The sequence below is a fragment of the Bubalus bubalis genome, chromosome 1 (assembly GCF_019923935.1).
Source record: "Bubalus bubalis isolate 160015118507 breed Murrah chromosome 1, NDDB_SH_1, whole genome shotgun sequence".
NCBI lineage: Eukaryota > Metazoa > Chordata > Mammalia > Artiodactyla > Bovidae > Bubalus > Bubalus bubalis.
The window spans coordinates 193,474,087-193,489,161 of NC_059157.1; the positions used below are offsets into that span (position 1 = coordinate 193,474,087).

General features: G+C 38.1%; 1 protein-coding gene across 1 annotated transcript in view; it reads left to right on the top strand.

Annotated features, from left to right (window-relative positions):
• The window catches only part of MORC3 (MORC family CW-type zinc finger 3), a 43,091-nt gene extending 37,707 nt beyond the window's left edge, over window positions 1–5,384 (top strand). The window contains exons 16-17 of the mRNA XM_025293644.3: window positions 865–1,022; window positions 3,903–5,384. Coding sequence (XP_025149429.2) covers window positions 865–1,022; window positions 3,903–4,056 — 312 coding nt within the window. The 3' untranslated portion in view covers window positions 4,057–5,384. The remainder of the gene's footprint in view (window positions 1–864; window positions 1,023–3,902) is intronic.
• The last annotated feature ends 9,691 nt before the right edge of the window (window positions 5,385–15,075 follow it).

Below are 15,075 nucleotides of genomic sequence, written 5' to 3' on the forward strand. Positions count from 1 at the left end.
CTAATCCCTTGACTCTATTTGTCACTTCCATTGTATATTCATAAGGGATTTGATTTAGGTTGTATCTGAATGGTTTAGTGGTTTACCCTACTTTCTTCAATTCAGGTCTGAATTTTGCAATAAGGAGTTCGTGATTTGAGCCACAATTAGCTTTTGGTCTTGTTTTTGTTGAATGTATAAAGCTTCTCCATCTTTGGCTGCAAAGAAGATAATCAATCTGATTTCGGTGTTGACCATCTGGTGACGTCCATGTGTAGAGTTGTCTCTTGTGTTGTTGGAAGAGGGTGTTTGCTATGACCAGTGCATTCTCTTGGCAAGATTCTATTAGCCTTTGCCCTGCTTCATTTTATACTCCAAGGCCTGTTACTCCAGGCTCTTGACTTCCTACTTTTGCATTCCAGTGCCCTATGATGAAAAGGACATCTTTTATGGTGATAGTTCTAAAAGGTCTTGTAGGTCTTCCTTTAAGTGAAACTAAACAAGTGAAACTTTATTTATAGCATGCTGTTTTTTGTCTACGTTTTCTTGGTTTTCTTTTTGGAGTGTAAAGTGAAAGTGTTAATCGCTCAGTCGCATCCTACTCTTTGCGATCCCGTAGACTGTAGCTTGCCAGGCTCTTGTGTCCATAGAATTCTCCAGGCAAGAATACTGGAGTGGGTTGCCATTCCTGTCTCCAGGGGTTCTTTCCAGACCAGGTCTCCTGGATTGCAGGCAGATTCTTTACTGTCTGAGCCACTAGGGTAGTGTCTTAATTTTTTGATGGAGATTTTCATCAAGCAGGGTTTTATACATTTCTTAGCTTAAATTTGCACTTTGATAGTAGTATTTTAAAATTTTACAGTTATAAAATTAATTTTTTGTCAGATTGAATTATTGGAAGTGGAAAAATCACAAATCCGTTCGCAGTGTGAAGAACTGAAAGCTGAAATTGAACAATTAAAATCTGCAAGTGGACAAGTAGGAGCTGATGTATCAACTTCAAGTAACATCGAGGAGTCTGTAAATTACACTGATGGGGAAAGGTAATATGAGATGAGGCAGTTTGGCTGGGGCTGCAGTTCTGGTTAGCATGATACTTGCTGCTGCTGCTGCTAAGTCGCTTCAGTTGTGTCCAACTCTGCGCGACCCCACAGGCAGCAGCCCACCAGGCTCCCCCGTCCCTGGGATTCTCCAGGCAAGAACACTGGAGTGGGGTGCCATTTCCTTCTCCAGTACATGAAAGTGAAAGTGAAGTCGCTCAGTCGCGTCTGACGCTTAGCGACCCCATGGACTGCAGCCTACCAGGCTCCTCCATCCATGGGATTTTCCAGGCAAGAGTACTGATGGGGTGCCATTGCCTTCTCCCTAGTACTCCTCAAAGCTTGTTCTATCAAAAGAAGTTGCTCACTGCTGTGATCCCAGCATTATGATAGATACAAAAAGAAGTACTTGTCATCATCCTTTCCTTCAGGGAACTAAGAGTTTAGTGAACCTAAGTGAAATAGGAATTTCAAAGGAATAAAGCTTTGATTGGTCAGAGTGGTTAGGAATACTTTGGGGTGAGAAACTGAAAATTGTCCCAGATGTTAAAGAATTAGGCAGTGACTAGAGGATAAGGGTCCATTTCATGAAACTTAGTTTTTTGCCTTGATTTCTTTCTGTATTTACTTGGCAATACTTATTTATGGTTTGCTATCTCATTTTACTACATGCCTTCTGCAGTTTTAACTTAGGAAATCCATAATTACTGAAAATTGCCATTACATGTGATAATAAGGAAGAAGTTCTGTGAAAATAAGAAAACAATAAATGAATGATTACTCTCAGTAAGGTATTAAATGGACTTGGGGTTCTGACAGTATTGGGGGTGGTTATTCAAAAATATTCAGGAAAAAAAAGTCGTTAAGGGGTAAAATTGTATAACTCTTCCTACTAATGTAATAAGACTGGGTACCTAAAACATACTGTTGTTGGGAAATAGTTTACCATCCTTACCTGACATTTAAGTTTTTGAAGGATTTCATTAAACCTGTTTATGGAAATAGAATGAATAGAATAGTACATATAACTGTGGGGCCAAAGGTTCGGAAAATAAACTCCCAACTGGTGTTTCGGAAAACATTAACCACAAACATCTGTAGTACTTGTAAAATACAGATCCTTGGGCCAAAGTACGGGTTATTGAATTGGAAACTTATAAACAGTTTTCCAGATGATCCACTTGCACACTGAACTTTGAGTCATTGATGATCACTTAGATTTGTGCTTTCCAAGACAGTATAGCCACATTTGGCCACTGGCACTTGACATGTAGCTAGTCTGAGTAGAGATGTGCTGTAAGTATGAAATACATGCTGGATTTTGATGCCCTCATATTCAAAAAAAGGAGAAGGAAACGCCTCAATATTTTGATTATATGATGAAATGATATTTCATATGTAACTTAAATTTATTGCTTCATTTCAGTTTTTAATGTGGCTACATTCTTTAAAATTGCATGTGGAGCTCACAGTGCTTTCTCTCAGTGCTGTTACATACACTGAAATAGGGTCTTGTGATGTGTCCTGTAGAGAAGGGGAGTTAGCCAGGACAATCCAAAGACTTAAAGGATAGGAAGGTCAGAGATGGCCATAGGGTCATCCTGGCACTTTGTTTTTTATATCGAAATTAGGCATCTGATTGAAGATGAGTGGGTAAGCTTGGACAGAAAGCTGTTATGGGAATGGTGTAAAATTTTATCCAAGATCCAATGGAATCCTAAGATACACTCACAAACCAAATGTAAAATCTCATTTTTGTGTGTTGTCAACCTAAAGATCAGCATCTTGCTCCTTCAGAGATTTCTACCCTAGAAAGATCAGTATCTAAACTAAAGATCAGATCAGATCAGTCACTCAGTCATGTCCGACTCTTTGCGACCCCATGAATCGCAGCACGCCAGGCCTCCCTGTCCATCACCAACTCCAGGAGTTCACTGAGACTCACGTCCATCGAGTCAGTGATGCCATCCAGCCATCTCCTCCTCTGTCGTCCCCTTCTCCTCCTGCCTCCAATCCCTCCCAGCATCAGTCTTTGCTTCTTAGGTTTTGGAGGGGACAGAATAGAAACAACTGTAACATTCTCTTAATCCATGTGTTTCACTCAATCTTCAAGGAAAGACCACTTGCTGAATAGTTGTAGGTATGTATCTAAAATCCAGAATGTTGATATTCAGATAGCTACATGTATGGAAATCAGGAAGGAATGATAATGATCATTTAATCTAGGGTTTCCCAGTGTTTATAATGAATTCATAGTACAATTGATAGTGAACTTTAGTATGTGATAGGTTCAGAGAAATCCTGCATTTAAAAAAGATCTTGTTTAACATTATTTAACCCAAAGTTTATTAAGCTTAGTTAACCACAAATCCATTTATACAACGATGGATATCTCATAACCAGATATCTCATACTGTAACCAGAACATGGTTTAGGGAACAGTTGTGTTTACTTTCCTCAGAAGGAAGCTGAAACTCAAAGAGCTACGTCTTATTCTTAGACCAGTGTTCTCACTAGTATATCAGTACTCTTTTCCAGGTAATAACAAGATTTTCAGTTGTAAATAGCATCTTGTTATTTATGTATTTACCAGTCCACATTTTTTCCAGTCTCGAATTAAAATTGTATTAGTTGGAACCAAACAGAGCCACTAGTTTTATGAAACATTCTATTTACCAACAGATAAATATTTAGTTGTTAAATTATAAATTATTAAGTGAATTATTAAATCCAGTTCTCTTGAGGAAGTTTTGCTTTTCATTTAGTTTGTGTGCCATTCTAGAGATTCCATTTTAATATTTCTCTTAAATTTTAAGCCCTACGTGAATATTAAGCTGTATTATTATAATGTTTGTCTAATAGGTGTAATATTTGTATTTTCAGCCTCAAACTTCGATCTCTTCGAGTTAACGTAGGACAGCTCCTGGCCATGATTGTACCTGATCTCGATCTTCAGCAAGTGAATTACGATGTTGATGTAGTTGATGAGATCTTAGGACAAGTTGTGGAACAAATGAGTGAAATCAGTAGTACTTAAAGTGTATTTGAGATAATGAAAAATATTTGCTCAGTCTTCTGCTTGTACAGCTTTCAAAATGTAAACAATTTTGTTATAAGTATGATAGGTAACAGACTGAAGAACCATATTCTTTGCTGTATTCTATGCATTCAAGTGTGGACACAAATACTGTGTACACATTATCACACCTTTTGAAATGCCTGTGAATCATTGATATTGAGCAGCTACACAGCTAACTCATGATTCTGCTTTGAAATGTAAATACTTATAATTAAGTCTGCACATATTTTTTTATCACCCTAAAGGACTCAAGTGTTTTTCACCAAGAGGTTTTCAGGTTGCCTCTAATCTTTGTGCAATCTTTTCTGGTTCCCTAAAGTGTATTTTTCTCTGACTTGGGGGCTGTGCCATAATACAAATGGAAATGTTACCTTTGATTTTCTTACAGAGAAGTTTAAAACAGGGTTTTTTAAAATGGAATAACATTCCTGATAAGTTTGAAGTGAATTGAGCATTAATGTTTCTTTTTTATAAATTCTTATTTCCTGAAGTATTTTATTCATGAAAAGAAAGTAAAGCAGAAACTCCATTTTTGCCGGGATGTTTTGTGTGTTGAGATTGCCAATCATGATCAAACGCAAAGTGTTTTTTACAGAAAAAAGTGACGATTTTTAGTATAAAAGTATCAAAAATATTAAACGTCCCACCACATTTACCTTGAAGCCCATTTTTGGCTGCTTAGTTCGCATGAAGTGGGCACAATAATTGTTTAATATTTCTTTTTGTGAAATTTCCTGTACAGCCTTTTGTAGAATTACTACAGGTTAATATGAGTTGAGGAAGACAATCTTTCTCCAGCAGTACTGCATACTTTTTATTATATTGCAAACCTAAGTGTTTTGTATCCTGGAGTTAAGCAGCAAACAACCTAGGATTATAGTATTACATGCCCTAAAAATTATGCTTTATTGGCCCCATGTTTTGTGCAATTATAAAGAGATGGCTTTCTATTAAGTATAACTGTGTATATAATTAAGAATCGTATTTTCCACAACTAAAATGTGCATTATTTTTTTCAAAGTTTTATCATTGCTATTTATTTTTACTTTTGTTTCTGAACATTGAATACATGTTCCTTTTATATGCTTAATTACATGTCTGTCATGTACAATGTTAAATTTTTATTGTACATTAACTTCTAGAAAAAGCAAATAAGTGAAATTTTATTTGCTTGATAAGGTAATTGAAACTGTATTTTTGGTATGAAGCTGGTTTTCTGTCACAATTGTATCTCCTCAGAATTTAAAAATCTTGTAATAAAATAAAAATATATATGATGGCTAACATTTCAGATATTACTTTTAAGGAATTCTATATTCAAGTTGTATTTTGAAAACTAAGATTGTGTCTGTTAAGACCCTCAAGTTGAGCTCATTATATTCATTAGAAGCTACAGTTAGAAGACTAATATTGTTTGTTTCCATTAAGATTCTAAGACTGGGCTCACCTTGAGAGTGTGTGCGTGCATTTTACACTGAAAAAGAAACTTTCTTTATATAAATCATTTTAAAAAACCTTGCCTAAATGAGAGCAGCTGTGTATAGCATGTCTAAGTTTGTGAATATTTATGTAGCACTTATTTCTGGAATTTGCAATTTTCCCTTTCCTTTTGGTCAGCTATATTCTTGCAGAAATCCATATTATACGGCTGTTAACTGGCTTAATGGGAAAATTAATCATAGAATTAGTAAGAGAAACTTGCTTGCTAAGTTGATTCTTTGAAAATATTTAACCTAATATTCACTCTTTAAGAAAATATTGCCAAGATAAGACTGAAAATGTGGCTAGCAGATTTAAGAGAACAACATGGACCCACATCGCATATATTGAGGTACCTCTATCTCTTTTTTTGTTGTTGTTCAATTTTTTAAAAGGCTAGTATGGGAGGAGTGTGCTGCTTAAACCAATTGTTTAAAGCTTTAAAACAAAAACAGTATAAGGACGTAAACTAGAATTGTCCACAGCCCCTACAAACAAGACCTCAACAGAGACTACAAACTCAGTGAACGCTAAATGTTCACACAGCAAGGCCAGTGTGGCATATCGATGTTTCCTTTATTTGGCCTCAATTCCTACTGTGAGCAGGAGGCGCTGGTGACTGCCCATAGTCTCAGACACTTGACTTGTGTTATCGCATGACCCATTAGGTCATTATTTGACATGGAGGAATAATCAAAGGTGATACGTACTGGTGGTTCTCCACTGGCTGCGTGTTAGAATCACTTGTGGAGTTCTTAGGAATCCCAATGTGAGGATGCTCCCCATACTATAAGAGTTTTGAGGGTTGAACCAATTGTCAAGACTTTTTTTAAGGCCTCCCAGTGCACTATCAGAGCCAAGAGCCATTGATCTACACCCTCTAGTGATGAGTGTGAGTGTTGAAGTCAAGTGGTTCCTGAAACCAACCCAGAATCCGCATGGCCACTCTCTCACTGGGGTACGAGGTCAGGGAAAGGGAAGCAGAGCTGGTGCCCAAGTTAGAAACATAAATAACAACAGAATGGTATACTGTGAAAAGACTTCCCCACTGCTTCCCTGAAGGTGACCAGTATTTTTTTGTATGTCCTTCCAGAAAATATTAGCTGCATACATATACACATTCATATATATGCATTCAGTTTCTATTAAATTTTATATCTTTATATTTGATTATATATTTGTATCAAATCTACACAGGTATTATACCATGTAATTGGTAACATTTCCATATTACTCTTTGAACAGCTTTAGTAGCATTTTAAAATGACATGAATATGCTCTCAGTGCTCCTTTTCTTTCTTTCTGGAAAAAACACTACTGTGAAAATAAATACCCACCACACATACTTTTTCAAGTGTATCCAGAATGTAAATTCCTTGTCATGAATACTGATTGGTCAAAGAGTATATGGTATGTTAATTTTAATAAATGTTGCCATCCAGAAATCGTTGTACTTAAACTCCTATGAAAAATAAATGTACGAGTGTGTTTCTTCCTATCTCCATCAAACTTACTAATATGTTGGAAAATGGCAGCTTGCATTTCTTTGTCCCAGGTTGAACATGTTTTCATGTTTTATTGGCCACTTTAATTCCTTTTTCTGTGTTCTCCATCATAACTCTCTGCCGCCTCTTTTGGATTCTTCGGTTTATTTTTTTGAAGAAGCTGAGTGTCTGTTAATGTGGCCACAAACGGCTCCCAAGCTTTCAGAAAACCTACTGTTGGTTAAATCTTACTTTGCACAGTGTCACATAGATTCACTGGGATGGAATGAGAAACTCACTGGAGTCGTGTTTTTCTGGCCCTTGAATAGCATGTGGCCTTATGGGTGCTGACCCCCATTTAGTCAAAAAATCCACATACTTTTAACCCACCCAAAGTTACTAATAACTTGATCAGAAGACTTACTGATGAAGAGTCAAGTAGCATATGTTATGTGTATCATTTACTGTATTCTTAAAGTAAGCTAGAGACAGAGTCATAAGGAAAATGTTTAAAGTACTGTACTAACAAAACTTGTCATTTGTTTACAAAAAGATGGACCATCTCAGTGTGTACGTTAGTATTGTCTTGTGTGATAGATACTGAAAATGGGAAGGTAATGTGAAGAATTCATATTTATTTACAGCTATAATGATTCATGCACCGATAATGAAGCAATAATATGATTGCTTTATGGCAGCCTAGTGTAACTGATATAATTGCTTCATGGTAGCCTATTCTGTACACTAATTATTATCAAATTTTTATGGCATACAGTATTATAGTCATATTCTTAATACAGCATTGGAAATGTTGCAATTTTTTTTTTTTTTTTTTTTGAAACTTACCTGTGATGATACGCAGTTCTACCATACTGTATGGTAATATAATTCTTTGAGAGCAAAGTTATAGGAAACAACACATTAATTTTATATTAAGTTTCACTCACCCTATAGTATCTATGTATATTTTATACTTTTATGACATACCTAAATTTTCCTTATTAAATAAATCATGCACTGTTATATATGAATTCTGAAGTATAGATTTATAACATGTTAATTTCAGGAGTACACAGTGATTCAGTTATATATGTATATTTTTAGATTCTTTTCTCTTATAGGTTATTACAAAATATTGAGTATAGTTCCCTGTGCTATACAGTAGGTCTCTTTGGTTAGTAATGAGTATATATTGATGCCAGCCAACTAATTCAGCCCTCTCCTCCAACTTTTTCTCAAATTTTTAGATATTTCTGGGTCATGCAGCTCAACCGTATTTTTAAATTGTAATCTCCCCCCCAAATTTTCAGTATATTGAAAAAAATCCGCATATAAGTGAACCCAGGCAGTTCAAGCCTGTGTTCAAAGGTCAACAGTATTTGTCTTTCGGACATTGGTCACAGCTCACAAAGAATGCCATTAATATCCTTCCATTTGGCATAGAGGAAAATATATACTGTTTTCCAGGATTAATTTTGTGATCACAAAGTTAATTACATATACTGGCCTCTAGAGAGAAATTCAAGACCAGAGAAGACAGTCCTGGTAAATTCAAGCCATTCAAATGTAGGTGAAGTTTTCAGGTGAGTGGAATCATAGAGAATGAATTAACTATTATAATGTGTGAATCACAAGTTAAATTTCCTGCACAAGCATTCTACTAAGAATGGGCTGAGTAAATTTAATTACCTATTTCAAACAGATAAAACAAGTTGAAGGTTCAGTGTTAATTTCTTGCAAAGCTGTCAGGACTCAGTATTATGGTAACGATACATAGACTCAAAAGAACTTTGTACCCCAACCTGGCTAATCCTTAGGTTGAGTGTCTTCAATAGGTAGGTGTTATCCAGAACTCGTATCCTCATAACAGTGTAATGGTGCTTTATATTCTCAAAGTATTGAGTACATGAGTCAACAGTCTTACCTATGGGTTTCTTGTTAAATACTGTTGAAAATTTTGGCCTGTGTTTTCAACTCTGTGGCCGGTTTTCAAAGTGTTTGCTATGATCTGAAGCAGGGCTGACTGGAAGTAAGTTTGGGCTTTTTGTTTTCTTTTTTTGAATAGACAGTTGTCCCATGTTTTTGCGAGTCCCTTGGGGGAGTGTCTCTCTGTGCAGACAGCTGAGACACTAGAGGGGGCTCTTCCCAACTTGCTGTGTGACTTGTGAGTTGTCTGAGTAGCTCACAGTCTGACCTTTTCCTGGGCATAGAATTAGAGGGGTCTAGGGTCCAACTCAGCAGTGGCCACAGGACTGGAAAAGGTCAGTTTTCATTCCAATCCCAAAGAAAGGCAATGCCAAAGAATGCTCAAACTACCGCACAGTTGCACTCATCTCACACGCTAGTAAAGTAATGCTCAAAACTCTCCAAGCCAGGCTTCAGCAATACGTGAACCATGAACTTCCAGATGTCCAAGCTGGTTTTAGAAAAGGCAGAGGAACCAGAGATCAAATTGCCAACATCCTCTGGATCATCGAAAAAGCAAGAGAGTTCCAGAAAAAGATCTATTTCTGCTTTATTGACTATGCCAAAGCCTTTGACTGTGTGGATCACAATAAACTGTGGAAAATTCTGAAAGAGATGGGAATACCAGACCACCTGACCTGCCTCTTGAGAAACCTGTATGCAGGTCAGGAGGCAACAGTTAGAACTGGACATGGAACAACAGAGTGGTTCCAAATAGGAAAAGGAGTACGTCAAGGCTGTATATTGTCACCCTGCTTATTTAACTTCTATGCAGAGTACATCATGAGAAACGCTGGGCTGGAAGAAGCACAAGCTGGAATCAAGATTGCCGAGGGAAATATCAATAACCTCAGATATGCAAATGACACCACCCTTATGGCAGAAAGCGAAGAGGAACTAAAAAGCCTCTTGATGAAAGTGAAAGAGGAGAGTGAAAAGTTGGCTTAAAGCTCAACATTCAGAAAACGAAGATCATGGCATCTGGTCCCAGTGGAAACAGTGTCAGACTTTATTTTTTTAGGCTCCAAAATCACTGCAGATGGTGACTGCAGCCATGAAATTAAAAGACGTTTACTCCTTGGAAGGAAAGTTATGACCAACTTAGATAGCATATTGAAAAGCAGAGACATTACTTTGCCAACAAAGGTCCATCTAGTCAAGGCTTTCGTTTTTACAGTGGTCATGTATGGATGTGAGAGTTGGACTGTGAAGAAAGCTGAGTGCAGAAGAATTGATGCTTTTGAACTGTGGTGTTGGAGGAGACTCTTGAGAGTCCCTTGCACTGCAAAGAGATCCAACCAGTCCATTCTGAAGGAGATCAGTCCTGGGTGTTCATTGTAAGGACTGATGTTAAAGCTGAAACTCCAATACTTTGGCCACCTCCTGAGAAGAGTTGATTCATTGGAAAAGACTCTGATGCTGGGAGGGATTGGGGGCAGGAGGAGAAGGGGACAACGGAGGATGAGATGGCTGGATGGCATCACTGACTTGATGGACGTGAGTTTGAGTGAACTCCAGGAGTTGGTAATGGACAGGGAGGCCTGGCGTGCTGCGATTCATGGGGTCGCAAAGAGTCAGACATGACTGAGCTACTGAACTGAACTGACTGAACTGAGGGTCCATGGAGTCGCTAAGAGACACGACTGAGCGACTTCACTTTCACTTTTCACTTTCATGCATTGGAGAAGGAAATGGCAACCCACTCCAATGTTCTTGCTTGGAGAATCCCAGGTACAGGGGAGCCTGGTGGGCTGCCGTCTATGGGGTCTCACAGAGTCAGACACAACTGAAGCGACTTAGCAGCAGCAGGGCAATAATAAAAACTTAGTATATATCATTACATATTATCTATAATTACAGTATGTAAACTATATGATAATATTCACTGTAATCACTTAACTGGTAGTTTCTCATTTTCTACTAGTTTACTGTGTTCTTAAATTTTTTTTTTCAGTATCAGATATTTTAAGCTCTATAATGGAAATTTTGGGGTTTTTTTTGGGGGGGTGCATACTGGGTGGCTTATGGGATCTTAGTTTCCTAACCAGCAATGGAACCAGGGCCCCCAGCAGTGGAAGCACAGGGTCCTAACCACTGGACCGCCAGGGAATTCCCTCTATAATGGGAATTTTCAAATGTATACAAAAGTACAGAAACTGTTCGCTGCAGCACTGTTTACAATAGCGAGGACATGGAAGCAACCTAAATGTCCATCAACAGAAGAATGGATAAAGAAGACGTGGTACATAAATCCAATGGGATATTACTTAGCTATAAAAAAAGAATGAAATAATGCCATGTAGAGCAATGTGGATGGGACCTAGAGAGTGTCATTGCGAACTAAGAGAAAGACAAATATATGATATTGGTTATATGTGGAACCTAAAAAAGATACAAATGAACTTACCTGCAGAACAAATAGATTTATAGATGTAGAAAACAAATTTATGGTTACCAGGGGGTAAAAGGAAGAGGGAAGGATAAATTGTGAGATTGGGATTGATATATACACACCACTATATATAAAATAGATAACCAAGGACTTACTGTATAGCATGGGGAACTCGTCAGTACTCTGTAATGGCCTATAGGGGAAAAGAATCTAAAAAAGTGGATGTATGTGTAACATTCACTTTTCTGTACACCTGAAACTAAAAACATTGTAAATTAACTATACTCCAATAAAAAGGAAAGTAGAAAAACTGTTATAATGAACTCATGTGCACCCATCACTTCACTTCAACAGTTTCCAACTCATGGTCAATCTTGTTTTACCTATATTCCCATTAACATCCCTCTGGTAATAATTTGTGTGTGTGATTGTAAATATTGACTAATTTTTTATTGTGGAAGTATATACCATTTTTAAGTGTATGATTCAGAGGCATGAAGTACATTCATATCATTGGGCAACTACCTCCACCATCCATTTCCAGAACTTTTTCATCATTTCGAATAAACTATATCCTGTAAACAATAACACCCCATTCCCACCTGTCCCCTGGTCGCCTGTGCTTTCTGTCTCTACAAATTTGCTTATTCTAGATATCTAAGTGGAATCATAACGTATTTGATCTTTTGTGTCTGGCTTATTTCACTTTGCATAACATTTTTAAGGTTCATCTATATTGTTGCAAAATCAGTTTCATTCCTTTTTAAGGCTGAATGATACTCCATTGTATGAATGTACCATATTTTATCCATTCATCCATCCGTGGACATTTAAGTTGGTTCCACTTTTTGCTATTAATAATGCTGCTATGAACACTATTGTATAAATATCTATTGGTGTCTTTGCTTTTAATTCTTTTGGGTACATACCTAGGAGTGGAATCTTCCTTTTTTCCCCTCCTCTTATCTGTGCTTTTCAAACAACTAGATTATCTACAACACATATTAGTCATTCCCACTCCCAAGTTCTCTAAATTCTAGCCATAACTCAAGAGAACATCTAAAAACTACATTGTCCTAGCTTCCTGTAGACTTAAGGACCATCCAGTCGTATTCATCCACATGAGACATCGTTTGTAGACAATTTGTATACCTTTCATAAAACTGGCTAAAAGCGTTTGACTAGCATTTATATCCAGAGAAGGCAATGGCACCCCACTCCAGTACCCTAGCCTGGAAAATCCCATGGATGGAGGAGCCTGGTAGGCTGCAGTCCATGGGGTCGCTAGGAGTCGAACACGACTGAGCGACTTCACTTTTATTTTTCACTTTCATGTACTGGAGAGGGAAATGGCAACCCACTCCAGTATTCTTGCCTGAAGAATCCCAGGGACGGGGGAGCCTGGTGGGCTGCCGTCTGTGGGGTCGCACAGAGGCGGACATGACTGAAGCGACTTAGCAGCAGCAGCAGCATTTATGTAAGAATCCATGATAACTCTTTCCTAAAAATGCCAGAAAAGAAAAAATTTTTTAAAAGCACGAGTTGGCTCCTCAGATAAACCTGTATTTCCTTTCATCAGGGCTTTGCATCACAGGATATATGTTTCCTTTCCTTCCAGGAAACTCACAGGTAAAATGTCACATTTGGAAAATTAACCCATTTCAAAAGGCCTTGCTACATCCATTTCTGCCTTCTGATTAACACCTCACTTTAAAATGTTAAATTCTATTTTTAGGAAGTGTTCATAAGCACATCTGTTAATTGAGGTATACTGTAAGCAGTCCAGGTACTGAACAATCACATAGTTTTGAATTCTCCAAAATGATCTAGAGACTATATAAATATATCAAAAATATTAAAAAACCAAAATCCCAATTTTTGTTTGCCAAAGGAGCAAGAGACCTGATTGAATTCAGGGCCAAGACATCCAGAGAGAGAAGAGGGGAGAGGTGGGGAGTGGGAGAGTCACGTGGGGGAGGCTGACAAGCTGTCTTCTGCAAGGTTGCACAGGGTAGGACTTGCTTTACAAAACCCCTTGGCTTTGAAGGCCCAGAAACCTGTCAGTCAGCACAAGGAGATTGTCTATTTATCTAGACCAATGTCATTTCAACCAAGCTCCCAGACTAATGTATGGAATCAGGATTCCAATTAATTTAGAAGGAGAAATGAAACCCCCTGAAGAGGGCATGGCAACCCACTCCAGTATTCTTGCCTGGAGAATCCCATGGACAGAAGAGCCTGGTGGGCTACAGTCCATAGGGTCACAAAGAGTCAGACACAACTGAAGCGACTGAGCACAAATGCTCGCACATGAAACACATGTCCACACAACCTGCTTGTTTATGTCCAGAGACTTCTGGGTCATTGATCCACCCATCCTTTCCCACGGCCAGGTCCCACTGCTTCTTTGTATCTCTGTTGTTGACAGTGAGTTTCTTTACTTTCAATTCTCATTTCCCAGAGCTGCTCATTCCAAAACTCTATCACTTGAAACCCACTTTAAGTGTCTCCTCTTCAAACTTTCTTTGCTCCTTCAAATCTAAAGTAAGCTCACATTCAGGACTGTAAAAGCACATTGTTCCTTTCATGTTCCTTTTCACTGTATTTTGCTGCTTTTGTTCAGTTGCTAAGTCATGTCTGACTCTGCAACCCCATTGACTGCTGCCTGCCAGGCTTCCCTGTCCTTCACTATCTCCCAGAGTTTGCTCAGACTCATGTCCATTGAGTTGTTGATGCCATCCAACCATTTCATCCTCTGTCACCCCCTTCTCCTTTTGCCATCAATCTATTCCAGCATCAGGGTCTTTTCCAATAAGTTGGCTCTGTGCATCAGGTGGTCAAAGTATTGAAACTTCAGTTTCAGCATCAGTCCTTCCAATGACTATTCAGGACTGAATAGTCCTAGGATGGACTGATTGGATCTCCTTGCAGTCTAAGGGACTCTCAAGAGTCGTATCCAACCACAATTCAAAAAATAAATTCTTCGATGCTCAGCCTTCTTTATGGTCCAACTCTCACATCCATAGACGACTAATGGAAAAACCATATCTTTGACTATATGGACATTTGTTGGCAAAGTGATGTCTCTGCTTTTAAATATGCTGTCTAGGTTGTTCACAGCTTTTCTTCCAAGGAGCAAGCATCTTTTAATCATGCCTGCAGTCACTGTCCACAGTGATCTTGGAGACCAAGAAAATAAAATCTGTCACTGATTCCACTTTTTCCCCATCTATTTGCCATGAAGTGATGGGACCAGATGCCATAATCTTTGTTTTTTGAACGTTGAATTTTAAGCCAGCTTTTCCACTCTCCTCTTTCACGCTCATCAAGAGACTCGTTAGTTCCTCTTCTCTTTCTGCCATTTGAGTGGTATCATCTGCACATCTGAGGTTGCTGATATTTCTCCCAGCAATGTTGATTCCAGCTTGTGATTCCTCCAGCCCAGCATTTCACATGATGTACTCTGCATATAACTTAAATAAGCAGGGTGGCAATACCTGACACCTTGACATACTCCTTTTCGCTTATTTTTTAATTATAATTATTTGGATACATGACAGGAGGCCTGAAGACCATTTCTGTGGTTTATTTATGTTGAAACACTAGTGACCAAAACAGGTTATAGCTGTCAGATAGTCACTGCACTAGTGAAAGTCG